At 41.7% G+C, this 21,798-nt stretch overlaps 2 protein-coding genes across 4 annotated transcripts in view; one reads left to right on the forward strand and one right to left on the reverse strand.

The window, feature by feature from the left end:
* Nucleotides 1-21,798, forward strand: part of RPL31 (ribosomal protein L31) — a 492,543-nt gene that overhangs the window by 172,745 nt on the left and 298,000 nt on the right. The gene's annotated exons all lie outside the window — the stretch shown is intronic.
* On the reverse strand, nt 334-21,602 carry CHST10 (carbohydrate sulfotransferase 10). Its single transcript, XM_069876585.1, has 6 exons — nt 21,595-21,602; nt 15,617-15,751; nt 12,797-12,894; nt 9,264-9,498; nt 6,886-6,991; nt 334-3,706 (listed from the first exon to the last, which is right to left on the reverse strand). Exons 2-6 carry the CDS (start codon nt 15,726-15,728, stop codon nt 3,169-3,171), a joined length of 1,089 nt encoding a protein of 362 aa, XP_069732686.1. The 5' UTR covers nt 15,729-15,751; nt 21,595-21,602; the 3' UTR covers nt 334-3,168.

The raw sequence follows: 21,798 nt of genomic DNA on the forward strand, positions 1-21,798 counted from the left end.
GGCATTCCCCTCAAGCTGGTTCACAAGCAAGTAAATTTTGGATCCACTTTCACCATGAGAAAGAAAAGAAAACCCATGGAACACATTTTAATTCATGTTTTTTTGTCTTTCTTAGCCAAGAGCAGAGGCCAAACTTGGAGCAATAGGGAAGTCCATGACAAACAAGGAGCTCTGCGATGAGCAGAGCAGTAAAACTCAGGTTCCTGCCCATACTTTCCCTAAAGCTAGCACACAGCACAGACTCTGTGATGTACAAAGAACACTTCCTCTCCTGCTTTCAAGAAGATAACTGCAACTCGCTGTCCCTAAGAGCTTAACTTCCCTCTGTAAAACGTGGTTAAAATGGGCCAAAGCATTCAAAAGCTGCCGAGGAGAGAAAAAAGAAACAGATATGCACGATGTAAGGATGCAATTTTGTTTTCTGAAGCTATAACAACAATTAGAAAAGAGAAGTAACAATCAGAGTCAGCAGTTCCCAAAATATGACATAAACATCACCAGCAGTTTGAAAGTGGCATGCTAACAACACCCTAACAGCAAAATTACACTCATGCATGCCACTGGGACTAAATTCGTAAACCTCACATGAAGTGGAATTAAACTAAACCAAACCACTAGCATTTAATTCATTGTAACCTGCATGGCAAGAACCTCCTCTGGCTACCCTACCTGCACTGGGCCAACACAAGGACAATTCTACCATACCTTGCCAAGGGCTTTCATGGCATCTGAGTTTCTGCAAGAGTCATGACAAAATTGGGCTATCATTACTTCAGTCATATGAGGAAAAAAATGACATTTCTACAAAGAAAATATAGCTCAGCAGGATATCACTGAAAGGAGAATATTTGTGTTTGAATTGTGCTCCCATCTCAGCCTGAAAAGTGTGGGAGCATGGAGCTGGGAAAGCTGTACACACCTTTGCCTATGTCAGTCCATAGCTCTGTTCAGATGCCCAAGAGAATTCAATGCAGAGAAAGCTATTAGAAAAAGAGATATTATTACTTAATATTTATGTAGGACTTTCCACCTGGCAACTTTTAAGCAATCAATACAGTAAGCAATTTATCAAGAAAAGCAGAAACAGATACATTGGCATTCTGTGTGATCAGTAGCTTATGCTTTCAATGAAAACAATTCTACTTTATTAGAATTAAACTTTAAGGCCAGAATTCACTACACATTATTCACATTGTTACATTTTAAATTGGCAGAGAGGTAATCAATCAGCTCATTAGCTCCACAATGCATTTAACAATACATTTTATTAAGTTCCCTTATTAAGAAAACCACAGAAAAAAATGGAGCTGTTAACATCTTTTTATCATTGGTTAAGAACTAACAAATTAGGGCACTGTAATTGTTGCTTAAAAAAAAGAAAATTAAAAAATCCCACCTTCCAGCCTTGCCGTCTTGGACCATTCTCTTGCTAACGATGCCCAGTTAATGATTCTCCCTTATTTCAATTAGTCTGTTAAGATCTCTCTGAAATCACTTCCAGCTACAACAGGGCTTCCTTTTTTGTGGGTAGCAGCACGTCAGCTTGGCACAGCTTTCCTTTCTCAGAAGTGCAAGATGCTTCCTTGTGTTGATACAGGAAGCTATCAAAAACATACTGCGGCTGGATTTAAGAGCAGATTCCATAGCACTGGCCATCATTAGCATATCCAGGCAGCAACACTATGCTGGTCTGAAAATCAATCTTTTGGGACTAAGATTTAAAAAATACAGTTCACATGCTCACTATCACAGAGCAATTCCTGTATTTCAGATACGTGGTCTATCTCTCCCATGTCCTGTGGGATGCGAGGTGGAAGGCAGCACACTGATTTTTATTGCTGGTGAACTGAAACAAGAGACTGCGCTTTATGAGATACAATGCAAGCACAGGCAAATATGATGGCTGCATCCATTCAGTTCTGGTTTTCTTTTTTTTAATGCATGAAATAGGCACACAAATTTAAGTGACATGCACACTCCCAGCAAGTTGCCAACTCACCCCCAACTCATACCCAACTGAGTAGGGACACCATGGCAGTGAGTTACTGGACAAATGAGGGATTCATCCTGTCTCCTTTAGTAGCAGGCAGATGAATTTTCAGAGGAGGGTAAGTTTTCTGTTCACTGAGGTACTGAACATTGAGCAAGGTTGGATAGAAGAAAAAGGTAACTCATTACTCCAAGTAATTTTAGCAGCTTTTATATGACATTCTGGTTTTGTGGCTTCTTTATTAATCTTAACTGTTAGAAGACAAAACAAGTTAACTTGTGCGATATTCAGAGAGTATCTCATGACTCCTATAAGTGCTCTCACAAATACAAGTAATACTTTATTTTAAGTTAATTTTCCTTAAAGTTTCCCTAGGAGTTTCCTAATTTCTTCCATGTTCCATTTGCATCTGGTGTTCTCAGATAATTTACATAGCCAGGAGTTGAATAGTAGTTTGAAAATCAAAAGTAGAATTATGAGGCTCAACAGACCAGTAGTGAGTACAGCAAACACCTGACAAAAAAACAAAGACAACTGGGCTTTGGAACCAGTCCATTTTTTCAACACATCTAAAGCTTCTGCCTAATTAGGTTTACTTTGTGACAAACAGAAATGGGATTAGATGAGCATTACTGTTATTATAGCAGCCACATGACACAACCTAGATGATTTTACTTGTCGAGCATTTGATAAACTTTTAGTCCAGTACTGGCCTCACACTTTCAAAGCTCATAAGAGACTACATGCCTTTCTTATGAGCACGAATCAAACAACTTCACCCATATGTCAGGCTTAACCTACAGAAAAACGGCCATCTTTAGGACTACTTGACAAAATTTTAAAAATGGCATTCTGTCTGGAAGAGGGAGGGGAAGATCATAGCTCATTCATTCACCCTCTTTTTTCTGGGAGAGAAAAGGGAAGAAGTGGTATTCCATACTTCACATAACAGAGACTTCATTCTTAAGAGGTTGCAATGTCACATATTGAAAACATGGTCAGTAAACAACAACTATAAGCCCCTACTTGTTCATATGACAAATATTTCACTGAAAAATGGAGCAACATCAAAAAGCTAGAAAACAAATGGTCATTCTCGGCTCTGTCAGTGTTGCAGCTGGTATTCACGCAGGTTTAGATTAATCCATGAGACACTTATTTAGAGTTTACCGTAGGTGTCAGTTAAGCAAGAAATCTGGCTCCCGATAACCAAATAGTTTAAAATCGCCTTCAAACCGTGCGTAGAGGCGTCTTATGTCTCTCTTGCTAATTCCTGAAAAATACCGCTCTACTTTTGTCTTGTTGTACACTGTTATGCCCGGTGGAATCGTGGGGTATGATACCAGATGGTCTATGCCGGCTGCTTTCAAGATATATGGCGCATCGTCCTCCAGGGTTTCATGGTGTCCGATCACACTATATGCAATTTCACAGGGAGCACAGAGTTCCACATATGTTACCCAATGAATGATGTGGTCACCAAACTGAACATCCAGCCATCGGTGGTTAGGGTCACCCAAATAGCGCACAAAATCCTCAAACTGCAGCCCTTTGGTCTCTGTACGATTCTTTCTATATTTACGAATGATGCCAGGAGCAATTTCATGCCGGTACCAAGGTTCAAACCGAGGATTGTGCACAAACTTGTCTTTAAATGCAGAAATAAGTCTTTCAAATGGATCTCTAACAATAAAAAACTTGAAGTACAAATTCAGTCTAAACAGAAGAAGGAAAAAATAAGAAATTAAATAATTAGGGAAAGTGCTTAGCAAAGACTTAAAAAATGTACATAAACTGACCACAGACACAGCAATATGAATCTTAAACCACTTGCATAACTTATCAATATTACAATTAATAGGACTAGAAATACAATTTCTGTCTTTTTATTGACAGGTTTTGTGTACAGTACAAAGTGGAAATACTTCATCCTAGTTCTCATATTTTATTCAAACTGCAGGAGCTCAGTTTATCTCAATCCACATAAACAGGAGATGAAAGATGCTGAAAAGATGCTGAAAGCTCTGAATTGAAGATATTTTTAATGTCAAGTGATTAAGCTCAAGAAGCAAAATACACAAAGACATGGAAAAAAAGTGGCTTAGTGCAGTTAAAACTATAGAGGACTGCATTTTTCCCTGGCATGTAGGTAGAAAAATCACTGCTTGAGTGAACAAAAAATATCTGGTATTTATTTTATGTTTTGTTACACTTTCAATAATGTCCGAGAACATATTTTCTTGAGACCACAGTATTCAACAGAATTTCTCGTTTTGTTGCGATACCACTGAGCTATAACACTCTGTAGTCAGAGAAGATCTGGAGGAGGAGTAAACTGAAAAAGTTTATTTCAGTAAATATCTGAGAAAGGAGATTTAGAGCCCAGTCCTCACTGAAATAAGTGGATGGACTCTTTCCAGCCTCAGCAGTAACCTGGATCAGTCTTTAGGTTCTCCTGACTTACTCCTAACCAGGAAGGGGTAGAGGCCAGCAAACTAGATCAATAGATCCACAACACTGGAACAGGCTACCCAGGGAGGTGGTTGATTCACCTTCCACGGAGGTGTTTAAGGCACGGGTGGACGAGGTGCTACGGGGCATGGTTTAGTGTTTGATAGGAATGGTTGGACTCGATGATCCAGTGGGTCTCTTCCAACCTGGTTATTCTATGATTCTATGATCCATCCCTCTACACCTAAACTCTGATATTTTATTTCAAAATTCCTAACCAAACCTATGTAATGCATCTCCAGCACAACTTCTGTGGTGGGCTGACTGCAACAACCCAAGTCATAATGGCATTCGACTTCAAATACCCCAGCTATGGCTCATCTCCCGGTGAACAACTACTTTCTATGCAGGGCTGTTCAGACAGAGGGAGAACAGACCCTCATTCTCAAGAACACAGTGATAGTATTTTCTCTCTTGCACACCATCAGCACAATCAAGTGACTCCATTTCCACATGCATAGCTGTGATAAATGTATTTCTGCTGCTGAACACAACAAACCTTGGACTGAGCTCTACTTCTAGCTGACACCACTTGTGTAAGGGGCTGACTCTTCAGAATAGCTTAACAGAAAAAGCATGAAAGCGCACGCTTACAAGTGTCTGCTGTCATCTTATGTCCTGTTCTCTCCATGCTGCCATTCCTTCCAGGGATTATATATGGCATGGGCTCTCATAGTGATGAGAGCAGACACAGTAAAAATTCAGCCAAAGTAATTTCATAGAATCATAGTAACCAGGTTGGAAAAGACGTCTTGGATCATCGAGTCCAACCAATCCTATCTGCCACTAAACTATATCCCTAGGCACCTCATCTACCTGTCTTTTAAATACCTCCAGGGATGGGGACTCAACCACTTCCCTGGGCAGCCTCTGCCAGTACCCAACGACCCTTTCCATGAAAAAATTCTTCCCAATGTCCAGCCTGAACCTTCCCTGTCACAACCTGAGGCCATTCCCCCTTGTCCTATCACCTGTCACCTGGGAGAAGAGACCAGCATTCACCTCGCTACAACCTCCTTTCAGGGAGCTGTAGAGAGCAATAAGGTCTGCCCACAGCCTCCTCTTCTCCAGGCTAAACAACCCCAGTTCCCTCAGCCGCTCCTCCTAAGACTTGTGCTCCAGAACCTTCACCACCATTGCCGCTCTTCTCTGGACTCACTCCAGAGCTGCAACATCCTTCTTGTGGTGAGGGGCCCAGAACTGAACACAGCATTCGAGGTGCAGTCGCACCTAGTCTGTAGCACTGCACAGGGTTGTTGCGCCCCAAGTGCAGGACCCAGCATTTGGCCTTGTTAAACCTCATCCCATTGGACTCTGCCCAGCGGTCCAGCCTGTTCAGATCCCTTTGCAGAGTCTCCCTGCCCTCCAGCAGATCCACACTTCCACCCAGCTTAGTGTCATCCACAAATTTGCTAAGGGTGCACTCGATGCCTTCATCCAGGTCATTGATAAAGACATTGAACAGGGCTGGACCCAGCACTGAGCCCTGGGGAACCCCACTTGTCACTGGCCTCCAGCTGGATTTCACACCATTTCCCACCACTCTCTGGGCCCGGCCATCCAACCAGTTTTCCACCCAGGAGAGTGTGCGCCTGTCCAGGCCAGAGGCTGACAGTTTCCGAAGCAGAATGCTGTGAGAAACTGTGTCAAAGGCTTTACTGAAGTCCAGGAAGACCACATCCACAGCCTTTCCCTCATCTGGTGAGCGGGTTGCCTTGTCATAGAAGGCAATCAGGTTAGTTTGGCAGGACTTGCCTTTCACAAACCCGTGTTGACGGGGCCCGATCACCTGGTTATCTTGCATAGCACTCAAGACCACTTGTTAGAATTTAGAAGGTTCTGCTGCAGAGAAGTATTTTTTTCTGCTCTAAGAAGAACCAGAAGCAGCCAAACAGCAAAACAAAGTGGTTCAGCTGAATGGACAATACTCTCAGGTTGAGAACCACTAATGTTTTAAACCTATCCAGTTCAATCCCAGTAAGTAAACCTGCCTGCAATTACAATCTGAAGCGTAGGCAGTAAGATTTCTGCACAAGGCATCAGCGTGGACCTTTCAACTAAACCTTCCCTCTGAAGGTCAACTGTGTAACACCACTGAACTACAGAAACCCTATATCCAAAGGGAGTTGGTTGGCTTACCTAACTATTACCTAACTTACCTAACTATATTACCTAATCAATTACACTGGTGTTCTCCTTTAAAGTCAGTGGCAAGGTAGTCACAGCAACATCTGTGAGAGTAACAGAACACTGCCATAACACAAGTGGTGGAGTAGAAACTCCAGTGTCCTCAGTTCCAGGTGTAGACTTCAACTGTACTTTTGATTACCCATAACCACACTAACTCCAAAGCCCTCCCGTGCCCCTGGGAAGCCACTTCTTACCGTTTTTTGATTTCAGAGTCACTGAAGGAGGACAAGCGTGGAAGGCCATTCTTCTCGTGGTCATGTACTATATTTTCTGGGATCTCTTCTATGGAAGAAAAAGCTCCTAGACAAATCAAAGAGAGAGAGAGAGTAAATCTCTGAAGGGGAAAAAAAAGTGAGCACAAGCAAGCATGTGTGCCTTTGGCTGACAGCTTTTTGTTTTCTCTTTTTCATATTTTTAGCACTTATGGTTACTATGTTTAAAACTGTTAAATGACAAGAGGTTCTTACTGCAAAGCTGAAAACTGTTAAAATTCTTCAGGGTATAAGACATCAAAGTCCAAGACCAAAAGGCCTCAAAACTCACAGAAAAGTACATTATGCAGACTTCATCAGCAATTATGGCTAAGCCTGTAACTGCCCACCTCAGTGTTCCCATTCTCTTCCCTTCTGCACACACATACAAATGGGGGAAGATCTTTGAGGATTAATTCCAAAAAAGGAACCAGCTTTCTGGCTGAGTTTCTACCACCAACAAAAAATAAATGCTGTGGGCTGCTTTTGGAACTGCTTCAACACAAAAGCACTTTGCTGTCAGGATCCATGAAGTTCTTTTAATGACTATGCTGCGCTGAAACAAGAATTCCACCCATACAATACTACCCAGATTAAAAAGCACTAAAATTAACCATCGAAAGCCTCCAGGTAGTAACTTCTACAAGCATATAAGCTGACAAGAAAACTAATGGCGCTAAATTCTGATGTATTTATTTTAAGATGCTGATCCTAGAAGGTTTTATGACCTTGGGAAATATCTCATGTGTGCCCATTGGGCTTTAAGAGTAAGCCTTCACACACAAGAATCATTTCAGGGTACCAGCCTGCAACAGGCACAGGGGGATGCCAAACAAGCTCTTTAGGTGAAAGCCCCTACAGCCTTCTCTGTTCCAGAACTGCCGTGAATAATCTACACCACTCAGCTTCTCCATTTCCTAATTTTTTTTTATATATATTTTACTAATTTCTGTTTTCTCATTATATACTTTGGGACTCTGGCTGAAATTACATGTGGACAACAGATATCAGATGAGACAGCCTCAGAAACCGAAACCTTGCAATCATCCAGAGCAGAGATTGAGTACAAACAGTAGCAGAGTTAGCTCCCCCACCATGCTACAGCTGTGTTTCTCCATTCTGAGCCTCCAAATACCATTTAAGGATTTGAATATGAAGTATTCCACCTCAATTATCAGTCCTGCCTGCTGAAACTGAGGAGAAGCTTAAGTCAACTGCAGCAGCAGGCTTCATCAGCAGATACTAATACGCTGGCAACTCAAGGCAGAATGTTTAAACAGAACCTATTTTCTATCACTATCCAATATATCAGAAACAGGAAACTCAACGTGAAAGGGTCCCTGCTCGCAAGGCACGAGTTATCCTCCACTCAACGCAGCCAATACATCCACAACCGCCCTGAGCTATTCTTTGCATATTATCACTGTTAAATTCTGGTAAGAGTAGGTACTTCTGATGCACTCATATAGCTTCATATTTAGTACTTTCTCAGAGTGTAGCTTTCATATGTATTTAAGACACATGCTCATACCTCTGCAGGTGCATATATTTGATAGATTTTCAGCACCCATCCATATATCAAAGCTGAAACTAATATTAAGTTTTTAAAGACACGCTCCTTGCTACCAAAGTTTTGATGAAGGGGACAAATCTTTTGCCAATTTCTGACTCTCTCCTCCTGGGTGTGCAAACTTGCTCACACAAGGAAGAGGAAACATTACACCAGGAGTGCAGAACGGGCTGTTCACAGGGTGCTAGTAATAAGAAAGCTGGGTTTACGATGTTCAGGTTTTGCCCACATCTCGGTGAGGTATGCCACCTTAAAAACCAGAGAAAGACCTCAACTGACCTGACTGTAAGTAGCAAATTCACGGCCCTAGCGTGCTGACAAGCAAGTAGGTCTCATGTCAAACAAAGTTGTTAAATATGACCAAGTTAAGTTTATGTCTACAGGAAGTGGTACAGCAGAAAACCCTGAGGCAATGAGTTGTTTTTATTGGCATACCAGACTACTAGAAAAGGATGGCAGGCTACATATTGACAGGGAAGTGTTCGCATTGTAGATGCATGGTTACTTTTTCATGACTCAGATCACTTCTAAGCCAAGCAATAACATCTATTTTCACAGAAAGAACAGGCTTATTTTCTTTAAAAGAGAGGTTTTGAAAAGACTAGAGGAAACTGTGAAAAACGAAAAGCTGAAATTAAGTATCAGTGTACAGAAAAGCAGAAAGAATCAATTTTTGTGTTGTCCCAGTTGGACCAATTCTGCTCTTTCCTCCTCCTCAAAGAAACCCACACACCCACAGCTGAGCAGATACCATTTAAGACGATCAAGACTTTTTTCCATTGAGTGTTGCCCACTTTTGGCGTCTGACAAAACAGGATCTTGTGCTTGTCACACACAAATATGCGGTCCAAGACGAATTTGGAAACTGCTGTGTGAGAGAGATTTCTCAGCGCAGTGTCTCTGCAGACATTCCTGAGAAGCTCAAGTCTTTCCATATGAACCAGGGGCTGGCGGATCTGATTTCCGGAGAAAGCTTTTCCAGTTGGCTTTATGAAAAGGAGAGTGGAAAGAAAAAAATAAGTGTAAGAATTTAGTTTTCAGATCAAATTCTAGAGCACAAAAATCCCCAAACTGTGCATTGTAATGATTCCAAGATCCACGATTAAAACATCACCATGCATTAACTAAAGGAGTAGCTCCCAGTTTCCTTCCTGTGCTGCTGCTGTACACATTGGTTCGACTCTTAGGTCATTGCATAGTACTACACAGTAGTAAAAGCTTTTCTATAAAACAATTAAGTCTGCTGCAGAGCAGCAAGGTCTTATCTGTGCAGATACAACATGCCTTAACAAAATACTGGAACTCCCACAAAGCTTCAACAGCAAGTAAGAAGGCTTCTGAGAAGCTGGGACAGGAATTTCAATGGAAATTAAGTTTTAACCTCTGAGAAGATGTGGCTTAAGGATGATGGTCCACCTGACTAGGAAAGAAGAATATATGATAAAAGGTCTGTGTTGTTTCCTAGCACCTGTAGGCATTCAGTGTGTCCACTTATCCAAGCTGCAAAAAAATTAAGTGCACTTAATCAGCACTTACTGTTGCAAATGAGAGAAGCAGGCAGGATTCTTCTCTCCAAAAATGGATAAGCTGTTTGATGCATCTCATTCTTCTGAGACTAAAACAACAACCACAACCACTTCTGCCTCACAATTAGTGGTGAAAAAGGAAAAAGGAGCTTGTCTGATCAACAGGTGACAAGATTTTAAATTTCTACTGGCAAATCTTCCACTTATTTATTTATGTAATTAGCAATCCCCTGTATCAATATAGACTAGGGGGTGTACTGATCGAGACCATTCCTGCAGAGCAGGACTTGATGAACAACTGGACATCACCACACTGATGAATAAAAAATTGGGTATGTGTCAGCAATGTGCGCTCACAGTCCAGAAAACCAATCATAGCCTAGGCTGCATAACAAGAAGCATGACCAGCAGGTCAAGGGTGGTGATTCTGCCCTTCTACTCAACTCTGGTGAAATCTCAGCTAAAGCACTGCATTCAGCTCTGCAGTCCTCAGCAGAAGAAAGAATGGACTTGTTGGAGCAGGTCCATGTGGTGGTGGGATTTCTTCCCATCCCACAGGTCACACAGACCATTCTGTGTTGCTTCGCACAACCATTTTGATGCACTTGGAAAAACACCTTCTTTTCCTTATTTGGGCTATTACCTGATCCAGTGGAACACAGCCTTCTTCACCTTTCAGATGTAATTCATGATCTCATTTGCTAACAAAGTAAATTAAAAGACCTTAGGGGAAGTCATCTCCCCTTGAGAGCTGATCATCGCCTTTCAGGAATGCTAGTGCATTGAATGTGAGTATTCTCACCAAAACTCAAGAGGGAAATTTTTAGACTGGTCTCTCTTCCTCTCTCTCCTTCTCTTTTGCTCTGTCACGACCTGTACTTCTCTTACACTTAAATATTGACATATCTTTGTATGTACACACAACTCTACCTCGTCTCTATACCGCGTGAAATAAATAGGAGTGAAACATTTTTTTTAAAATCTGATTAAGTCACTGATCAATTTGATTATCTCACATACATTGAATCATCTTTAATTACTTTGCTAATCAATTAATAATTAAGTGTTAATAGGAATCTTGCAATCTTACCTTAATAAAATCTAAATTGTTGATAAACCAAAGTTTCGTAAATTCCTATCCACAATAGTCCACAGAAGGGCCACGAAAACGGTCAGACTGCTGGAACACTTCTCCTACAAAGACAGGCTGAGAGAGTTGGGCTTGTTCAGCCTGGAGAAGAGGGCTCTGGGGAAACCTTACAGCAGCCTTTCACTACTTACAGGGGATTTATAAGGAAGACGGAGAGAGACTTTCTACCAGGGCCTGTAGTGACATAATAAAGGGTAATGGGTTTAAACTCAAAAGAGGGTAGGTTTAGATTAGATATAAGGAAGGACTATTTTTATGATGAGCGTGGTGAGGCACTGAGCAGGCTGCCCAGAAAAGTTGTGGTTGTCCCATCCCTGGAAGTGTTCAAAGCCAGGTTGGATGGGCTTTTGAGCAACATGATCTAGTGGAAATTGTCCCTGCCCGTGACAGGGGTGTTGAGCTAAATGATCTTCAAATGTCCCTTCCAACTCAAAGCACTGTGCGATTCTCCATTTCTTACATACAGTGTTCAAGCTACATATCAAAAAAGGAATGATTTTGCTTTTTGTCCCAATCCTCCCTAAAGAAAAAAAACACACATTCTGCTTTTTCTGTTTGTTATTTTTTTCCCAATATCTCCTGGTCAGAATGTAATCTGAACAGCCTGACAGATTGCTTATCCATCAAAACAATTTCTTTTGCATGCAAGCAGGATTAATACTATTGTTCTGCATTTCAAGCTGCTGAGAAGTCAAGAGGGCCCGGAAGTTTTAGGCCCAGACACCTTACTACCCTCCTCCATACAAGTAAAGTAAGATATTAAGACTTGCTACACAGATCTGCCAGCCTTACACTGAACAAAGTGTTTCTCCCAAGTATTTTGAGGATAACTTAAATTTCAGGTTTTTCACAAAGGGAAAGAAGAAGTCACATTTATACAGAAGCCTACCTTCAATGCTGCATCACAAAAATACTTTAAATGTAAGATGTCTTATGTAACCAATGCAAAAAATGTGCCTTAGCCCGCCAAGCAACTAGTTTCAAATTTACATTGGCATAAGGGATTTTCAGAGTTTCCTTGTAAATTAACAAGTATCGTATTTGTTCTGCTTTATTGCTGAAAGCATAGAACTATTGCACCTAAAGGATCAACTGGTATTGAATGCTATTGTGTTCATGTTCTACTTTGCAAAAATGCTGAGATGTGAGGCACAAAGAGCACAAAACACGAAAAAGAAATGGAGACTAATAAAAAGAATCGGAGATTGGGGAGAGAACTAAAAAAACAGACAACACAGACTTGCCCTTAAGAACCATGAATCTGATGGCTATGGCAAGGCAGAATACAAGTAATCCCAAATTGGGGCCATTATATTAAAAAGGCTAGCAAAAATGACTGTCCTGACTTGATAAAGGAGTACTGTAATGATTTTCTCCTAGAAAAAGGAACACATTAAGTTGAATCATTCAGATGAAACAAGACAGCAGGTTACCATAACAAACTAGCTTTGTGAAGCTAAAATGAATTCTGTTGGCTCTATCTAAATGGAACAGTCTGAATAAGTAATTCCTGTCAAGCAATTCCTTTTAACAACAGGAAGCCCTTATTGAATCTTTTATTTTCTCCTGCTCTTTAACACATGTAACCCTTATCTCAACAGTATGCACCTGGAATTCTTCAGGCCAGCGTTTTTCCTCTGGCACATGTACCTCCTCCACTTTTGTCACAGCTGTCAGTATCAATGGCTCTTGCTTGGCACCATAGCCTAAAGAAGGAAGAGAGATAAGAGTGTTACAGAAGGTGGCAGAAGGTGACTATTTCTGCTTCCCAGCTAACACAACCGAACATCACTTACGTTAATAAGCTTACAAAACCCTAGGATTTGTTTCCAAATGGGAAGGTACTAGGCAAGATGTGATACAGACTATGAGTATTATATAGGATGTACTCTACGGGAATTCTGGAATACCATTCACTTGAGTGTTATTGAAGAAACATGTCCATCATTTTTTATTCTGGTCTTTTAAAAACAAAGTGTGCAAAGAGACATAGAAATCATAAATCCAAATATCATGACTGGTAGACAACTGTCTGTAACTGTATGGATTTGACAGTATGAGATTTTTATTTTTCAATAAACTTCCCAAAGCATGTCCAAATAAAAAACTTAACCTATCAGGTTTCTCCCTTCCTTAATATTAGTAGTCAGGTTTCTCCTGTTGCATACTTTTAGACCTTACAAGAAGGAAAGCGTCATTAAGGACCACTTTTTATTTCTTTGGTGCTCTAAGACTTCTAACCAGCAATAAACACAAAGTCCCCTCTTCCTCTTAGCGACTGCCTCATTGGAAGAGAAAACTCTGCTGATATTCTTGTCCTTTTTTAATGATACATGGGCAGCTAATAGTTGAGACCAAATAAAGTATGTAAGGGAAGAACGCTTTGCACCTTTCGCAATTGCTATGCTATGGGAAAACTGAAAAATAACACGAGGCTGTAGCTTTACTTTACGTGGTGCAGAAAGATAAAAAATATTTGAAGCCTTTCCCTAACCACAAAGCAAACAGAACACAATTTCTCCAGTAAAATCTATTTCCATCCACATTAGACTACTTTTCCCTTCATATAGTTTCTTCTCTGAATAATCTTTCTTCATCTGCACCCAGAGTGGCTTACTGGTTTATGGTTGAGAAAAATCTGTCTACTGCCTACTGGCTTTTCTTAAGGGAGTACGCTACTCTGTCTACACTGGGTTTTAACGAAGGGCATGCATGGAAAAGCAGGTTAAAACTGCACATAATGTAAGCCATCAGCTACAGTACATATCATTGTGCACAGACTTACTTCACAGCGTCCTTTTGTAAAATCAAAGTAATCTAACCCAGTGAAAGAGCAGTTGAAGTATCTTTCATTATCACTGGGTAAAAACATGTCTGCAGATGCTACAAGAGATGACGGACAGAAACTTGCTCCTTATCATTAGGAAGTTACTATTGCTCGTGCACCCAAGATATCAGTAAAAGACTTAAACAAAAGAATATTGTTTCATTGAGCCTCTGCTGGTTTTGTTCTAGCTGCTAAGTAAACACATCCAAATAAGGAAACTCTCTGTCAAGTCATACTTACATTAAGTCTAGAAGAGTTCCTCCGGATTGGCCATCCTGTTTGGACTTTCTCCAAAATTCTGTTGGTATATTCAAATGACTTCCCTTCTCTAGTCCCAGTACAAACACTGCTATATCCAACAAATACATACACTTAACCACAGTCATGCCTTTGCAGGACTGGAGCTTAAGAAATTATACAACCTTCTGCTCAGGGAACTTTCAAAAGGAAAGGAATATTCAGCATAGACAAAAAAATAGAAATAAAAGGGAGACTAATTGGCAAGCCAAGATAATGAAAAGCAAGTAAATGCAAAGGGTGTACTATAGTAATTGTTTTTAAAATTATGTTTTAATCCTCTCGACAATTCTGATAGACCTGAGATGGAAAACAAGAGTTGGCATGGAACGAAATAGTAGAAGATTTAGCTACCTAACATAAGACTAGCTTATTTACAATGTACTAGAGCTCAAAAATAGCTGGGACTGAGGAAAGCTAAGGTAGCCTACAGTTCTCATCTGCAAGGCTTCCTGAATAAATCTCCACCCAGAGGTATACTATTTTAAAAGGTACACCTAATTTATTTACCCACTATGAAGGCTTTGAGACAAATGCCAGTAGTAACATCAATGCTTCAAAAGTTAAAAATTTGTTGCATATCTTGGGAAGACGCAGAAATACAGAACATGATTTACAGTCCTAATAGACATCACCTTCACCCTAAACTCTTCATGGGACAGCTTTGTCACAGTAGCTCCTCAGCAGAGAAAAAAAAACAACTGTAACATGCTGTGCGGTGTCATCAAATGGCTTAAATTCCTCATCAGCTTAATACCATCTGGGTTACTTAAGCCAAGCGGAAGCCTATAAGCTGTTTGTCAGTCAAACAGCACAGGATAAAACTGAATGCAAGAAGCAGGGCAGAGGTTGCTAGGATAAGAGCACTGCAAATGAAACAAAACTTTCCACAAGTTTTACATAATACTGCAGCCTCAGAACAAGCAGTCATAAGAGGACATAGACTAGTATCATGTGACATTAACTCTTTAATACCTTGCGAATTTCCTTTGTCTTTAAACAGATAATTGTGCTCCATTGTTTTGCACGTGACTATTTGAAAAAGCAGACCTCACATGACAGTCCTGCCAAGTAAGATCCCCTCGGTTCTTAACCACAAAAAAAAGACATGTTGGTTTGCTGACTTCTACCAAGCAAAGCAGGAACTGAATATCAGCACTGTCACTTCTAGAAATTTAGATGTTCTGTTCTCAATCCTACCGAAGAATTGGTAACATCCCAAGAACTGCTTTGCCCAGAAAGAATATCTGTGTGAAGTACTACTCAATTTTCTGGTTTGCATCAAACATTAAAGTTGAACTTACCATCGGGGTCTTTAAAAGTCAATGTGATGAACTTGCTAGCAACCATGAACATGAATATCACCCAAAAGCATGCAGCTAGCAGCAGCCACTGGTGGTGCATGTTGTCAGACATAAGCCATATAAAGTTGTTACTTCCTGTTTGAAAGAGGAAAGATTGACACATTAATTATTTTTGTTCTGCTTTAGAAAAATACTTTCCATAATCAAAATTACAAAACTCTAATATGTATGTGTGTCATAAAATGCAGTACTGTGTTTTATCACTTCTTTCTTTTTGTCCACTTGGCTTTTTTTTTTTACCAATGTTAAGGCTGAGGCAACGTAACTACCAGCTGCTGTCAAAACGAGGCTTCACTTTTCCTTCACTCACATGTACACATTCCCAGTCCCCTCCTTGTGCTGGCAAGGAGCACCGACTGTCTGACTGCTCAGAGAGACAAACCAGCAATCCCCACTGCTCTCCCCCCGATTTTTTTAAAAGGTAGTTTCTTTTTCAATTTAACTTTCTTTGACAGCTCATTGTAGGAAAGGAAGGGAGAATGAGGGAAGCTCCCCTCTCAGTGGTAGCTAGTCAACAGATCAACCAAGCTGTAACATTAACAGCATTTTTAGTTAGTTGCTAAGTCAGCTCACAACACATAACATGGACTCATCAGGCCCAGTGTACATGAATTACAGGCTGGAAGCTCCCAAGCCAGAACAGTAAGTTTAACCTGACAAAATATTAAAATGTATTTACATGTCTTTTTATCTTTTATTGCCAGCAAAGTATCAACCACGGGTTCTGGAAGATTCTTTTCTTTCAAGATTCCACCATGATATGCAGTAGCTACACAAATAGTAAAAAAAATGTTTCCTTGCAGCAGTGCCTCCTACCTATAGCTGCATCCCCACAGGTAAGCCTTAAAAGATAAGGCTTCCCCAGGGGCACAGGAAGAGTTGTTGAGACTGTAAATTTAATGCACAAAGAAAGCACAGGTACTGACTGAATCCAAGCAGAGAGAGGATGATGATACTGCACAGTATTACAAACACGTGGTATCTGTCCTGTGTCACAGTTTTTACATTTGGTGGAGTGCTCTGAGCACTTCTTAGCTGTAATCCTAATAAATTATTTTTATGGTTAAAAGTCAAGAAGCAATATCAGGAAACCAATTACAAAAGAAAGATCTAAGTCCCCAGCCACTAAAAGAAATGTTAAATTTTAAGGTATATCTTTTGCTGAATTTCCAGTTTCTGAAGGGCAGTGCATCCAGGGAAGCAATGGGGCTGACACTGAGTATATATCTGCGAAAACTCTACTGCAAAATTTAAGCTTCCGTAACTTAAAAAAAAATCCAACAAAAATCTAACAGCAAACATCACCACCTTCCTACCAAAACCTGAGACTCCTCAGGCTTGAATATTTATCCTGCAAAAACAAAGCACCCTTGTGTCAGTTGTTGCTGCAGAGGTAAAAGATACCCCAAGGCTTGAACTCAGACACTGGGAAGTTCAAACATAAGCAAATGCTTACTTTTGATGATATATACAACGTAACTTCAGAACACTAAACCAAAGAGGATCCAACACAAAAACCTCATGCAGTGAGATCCTCTGAACAATCCTGGGAGGTTTGTGCTCACAGCCTCAGGAAGAACAAAAAAAGCAAAATCACCCACGTAACTAGCACTAGGATCAAATTCAGTCCTAAAAGTATACACGTGCAACTTCAAGGAGAATCATATCTCCATGGTTTGTGATCACACTTTCTATACAGCAACCTGAGTGAATTGCCACAGAATGAGAGAGATGGCCTTATTTCCAGCTTAGATGCCAAAAACATGCTAGTTCATACTTCTAAACAAACTTTGTATTAAGTTCATCAGTTGTCGACCAGTACTCCACCTTTTTCATTCCCACAAAGATTCAGTAACAGAAGTGAGCCTGACATTGATGTTGCTTCAGCATTTCAACCTGTGATATCAGTACTACAACTACAGGTGCCAATCGCTTTTCCAACTAGTTTTTGCCTTCCAGCAATGCAAATGTTTTCAGGAAGGGTTCATGTGGCTGAGAGAAGTGAAATGTCTTCAGGGTATGTTGAAAACCTGTGCAGCGAGACAAAAAGTTCAAAACAGATTTGGTACCTAAGGAAGTATGCGAAATGGGTGAGAGGAGGAAAAGAACAGCATATCTCCAATTAAAAAAAACCAACCCTTGTAATTTTTAGCTTGAGTGGCACTGTTGAGGCCTATTTTTATTTTCTCAGTGCAGTATTTTTCAGTTTGGCTTCTCCAATGTCCTTTTTTTTATTTTTTTTCCTTCTTTTATTTATTTTTCAAGTACTTCTCCTAAAAGCACCGAATTTAGGCAAAAAGATGCATCAACTGCCTTTTGGACAACTGCGGGTGCTGTGACCTCCATGAAGATTATGTTTTTCGTCTCCCATTTTCTTCTGCAATTCCCTAACCGCCAGCTGAGCACGCAATGTCCAAGACACATTATTCTTCAATATCAAAACTGTTGGCTAGAAAGGGCACATAATACTGCCTGAATTCTAAAGCAGTGACCTTTTTCCAGCTAAGTAGTTCAAAAGTTATTCTCATCCTACCACTGCACTTGTTCAAAACTTGCCCTAAGAGTCATGCTGAAACCACCAGGTCTCAAAGGTCCTCATTTTTCAGTCTGCTCCAACATGCACCATCTCCCACTTAGAGCACAGAAATGTATAACTTTTGCTTTCAGATATCACAATAATTTGGAAAATTTTCCAAGTCTCACAGATGAGAAAAATGCAAAATTGATGATAGGACACAAAACATAGCAATGATAGTTTTATTTTTGGGGTAGTTCTGTTAAAATAATGAGAAACGTTCAACATGCAAAAAACAATTGAACCTGCCTTCAAGGCAGCAGACAGAAACTGCAGGAGAAAACCTCTTTGTATCCATCAGCTGTGTACTTTCCAGAGATATAATGAATGGTCTGGGCCAGACCCTTCTGTCTAACCTAGCATATTTTTTCTACATAGACTCTGACATTCATAAAATCCCTGCTAGTCTGCTCACTTTTATACTGGTGATGAAGGCACACCATTCAGTAAGGATTATTGATCTATATGCCCTTATGTAATTTATGTATTGGATTTCTAAGAAGTTATAATAAAAGACATGAGAAAAGCGTTTTCCTCGTGCTCTGACCTGAGAAGCAGTTGGCACACACAGGATTCTGCTGCCACATCCTGTGCTCTAGGCACAGGAGAACAACACTTCAGGCAAAACCACCTATGAGCAGTACACTAACTCAAGGACTGGAATCAGAGACCAGAAAGGGAACAGAATTGCAGTCACATCCATAACAAACACCACTATTACCTTTCAATATGTACAATCTGAGAGGAAAATATTTAGTGGTTTTGTTTACTCTTTTTTTTCTGTGCACAACAAATCTCTAACCATGCTCATTGATGTAAAAGTCTTGTCAGAGGATTTGTCATAATGTAATTACAATGGCTGGCCCTGTTACTCAGTTCTAGCATCCTAAACAAAACTACATCTATATCAGCAGCTTATTACCTATCTCAAAAAGCAGGACTGTTCAAAATTATACACAGGAGTAACTGAATCATTATTATATTATGCTCACTTAAATGCAAAGACCAGTAATGTTTCTGAAAGGTGTTCATGCTGTTTCCCTTTCTCTAGCTTTGTCTTTAATATGTTCATTATTTCCACACATGTTAGTTACACTTCCTGCTATAACTCTGATCTTTCTGCATTTCGGCTACCTTTCCTGTTAATTATTTTCTAATGAATACATGTACTAGCTTCTGGGTTTTCTCTTTAATAGTTTCTTTCAGCTTCCAAATGCGTCCTTTAATTATTCTTGCCTAAAACATTTCTTCTTTACAGGCAAAAAAAGCAAGAAAGGTGTTGAAGGTTTAGTCCGTTTTCTCACTATGAAATACACTGGCATTTTTCAGGTTGTTCCTTCTCCCTCTTGTTGCAACTCACAAGATCCCCCCAAACCCCCTCTCCATCGATTGCCCTGTCCTTCCCTCCCTGAGCCACTTGCCCCAAAGACAAATAACCACATAACCCTCAGATTAGCCAGATGCCAGTTTTGCATGAGCAAAACTGAGACTGCAAACACATACACAAACATGAATCAAAGATCAGGACACAAAGTGTGTTGACCCATGGCTTGTGAGTAACATGTTACCCGAAAAACAAACCACTTATACTTTGGGAAATACTGCTCTCCTTCATACAAACAACAGGACAAATTGTAGAATATTTAAACATCATTAAAACTCAGCGTGCAGTCTCTGCACACACCATCCAGTCACAGAATGGTTTGGGTTGGAAGGGGCCTTCAAGATCATCCAGTTCCAATCCTGCTGCCATGGCCAGGGGACCTTCCACTAGACCAGGTTTCTCAAAGCCCCATCCAATCTGGCCTTGAACACCTCCAGGGATGGAAAATCCACGACTTCCCTGGGCCTTACCACCCTCGAAGTAAAGAATTCCTTCCTACTATCCAATCTAAATCTCCCATCTTTCTGCTTAAAATCATTACCCCTCATTCTATCACTGCATTCCCTGATAACGAGCTCTTTCCCAGTTTTCCTGGAGGCCCCCTTTAACTATGGTAAGGCTGCTGAAAGGACAAAAGACATGACAATAAAACTCCCATAGTCTCAAACTACCCACTGCTTGCCCAACAGCACATGACTAACGATGTAATTTAAAATGGAATTGGTGACAAAGGCCAAACAACGCCTAGCTGGGATGTCTAATCCATTTTCATCAAAGCTTCCTTTGTGTTATATTAAAATTAAGAGATCTGGGCAATTTATTACACTTATTAAAAAAAATGGACTAAAATCTATCACATACTCCTTTGGTAAGTTGTGTGGTGCTGCTAAATGTCATAATGTTGAACGGTTGGACTCGATGATCCAATGGGTCTCTTCCAACCTGGTTATTCTATGTTTCTATGATTCTAAGGTACATTATAACAAAAGAAAGCAAATGTGTAGATGTGGCACTTTGGGACACGGTTTAGTAGGCACGGTGGTGCTGGGCTGACAGCTGGACTGGATGATCTTAGAGGTCTTTTCCAACCTTAACGATGATGTTTTTCCATGACTTCAGAAAGCTGGCTCTTCCCTAAGGTTTTCCTCCACTCCTACAGCAGGAACGGGCCTGTCGGCTCTGCTCCCACCGGAGAGCCGGGTCCTCCCAGAGCAGGCAGAGTTCACCTGTTCGAGGGAAGAAAACCCAAGGACGGGAGCCGCAGCCCCTGCAGCCTCGGCGTGCGCCAGCTCCACGGCCTCCAGGCCCTTCCCCGGCACCTCCGTGTCCTGCCTGGCAGCCACCGGCTCCCAGCCCGGGCTAGGGACGGCATCTCTGTGCTCCCCCCGGCATCGCAGCGCCCCGGGGGGCTCCGCTGGCTGCCCGAGGCAGGGATGGAAGCAGCGGGTCCCCGCCGGGATGCTGGGCACGGCAGGGATGCGCCGGCTCGGGGAGCCGGCATGAACAGGCGGCAACTTTTCGCGTTCCGGAGGATGAAGCGGGATATAAGGAGGAAAAAAAAAATAGTATTTCTACGTACAGGACGAGGGGCAACGGTTTTAGGCTGAAAGAAGGGAGGTTTAGATTAGATACTAAGGAGAAATGCTTCCCTGCGAGGGGGGCTGAGGCGCCGGCACAGGTTGCCCAGGGAGGCTGTGGCTGCCCCATCCCTAGAGGTGCCCGAGGTTGGATGGGGCTTGGAGGAGCCTCATCCAGCGGGATGTCCCTGTCCATAGCGGTGGGAGGGTGGGACTGGGCGATCTTTAAGGTCCTTTCCAACCCAAACCACCTTATGATTCTACGACCGACCTTCCCCCCTCTACCCGGCGAGGACCCGCCGCCTCGCAGCCTCCCCGCGGCTCCTCCAGGCTCTGCCCCGCCCCGGCTCCCGGCTCCCGGCCATCCCCGTTCCCAGCTTACCGGCGCCGCGGCTTCACGGGGCGGCGCGGCCGCGGCGCTGCGGCTGCTGCAGCCCCGCACCCCGCTCGCAGCCCGCCGCCGCCTCCATTTCCTCCGCCATGGAGCGGGAGGCGGAGGCCGGCGCGCGGCGGCCGAGGAGGAGCGGGAGGGGATGATGGATGGACGCAGGGAGGGCGGGATGCACCGCCCCGGGGGGAGCGGCCG

Source organism: Phaenicophaeus curvirostris, chromosome 1 (genome assembly GCF_032191515.1).
Source record: "Phaenicophaeus curvirostris isolate KB17595 chromosome 1, BPBGC_Pcur_1.0, whole genome shotgun sequence".
Taxonomy (NCBI): domain Eukaryota; kingdom Metazoa; phylum Chordata; class Aves; order Cuculiformes; family Cuculidae; genus Phaenicophaeus; species Phaenicophaeus curvirostris.

Excerpts from the sequence above, each read along its gene's own strand:
- CHST10 (XM_069876585.1), bottom strand. The coding sequence starts at position 15,728 with ATGTCTGACAACATGCACCACCAGTGGCTGCTGCTAGCTGCATGCTTT. Across the intron at positions 12,895-15,616 it reads GACTTTTAAAGACCCCGATG|GCTATGGTGCCAAGCAAGAG; the intron begins GTAAGTTCAACT and ends TTCCTTCTTTAG. Across the intron at positions 9,499-12,796 it reads GCTGGCCTGAAGAATTCCAG|CCAACTGGAAAAGCTTTCTC; the intron begins GTGCATACTGTT and ends CTTTTCATAAAG.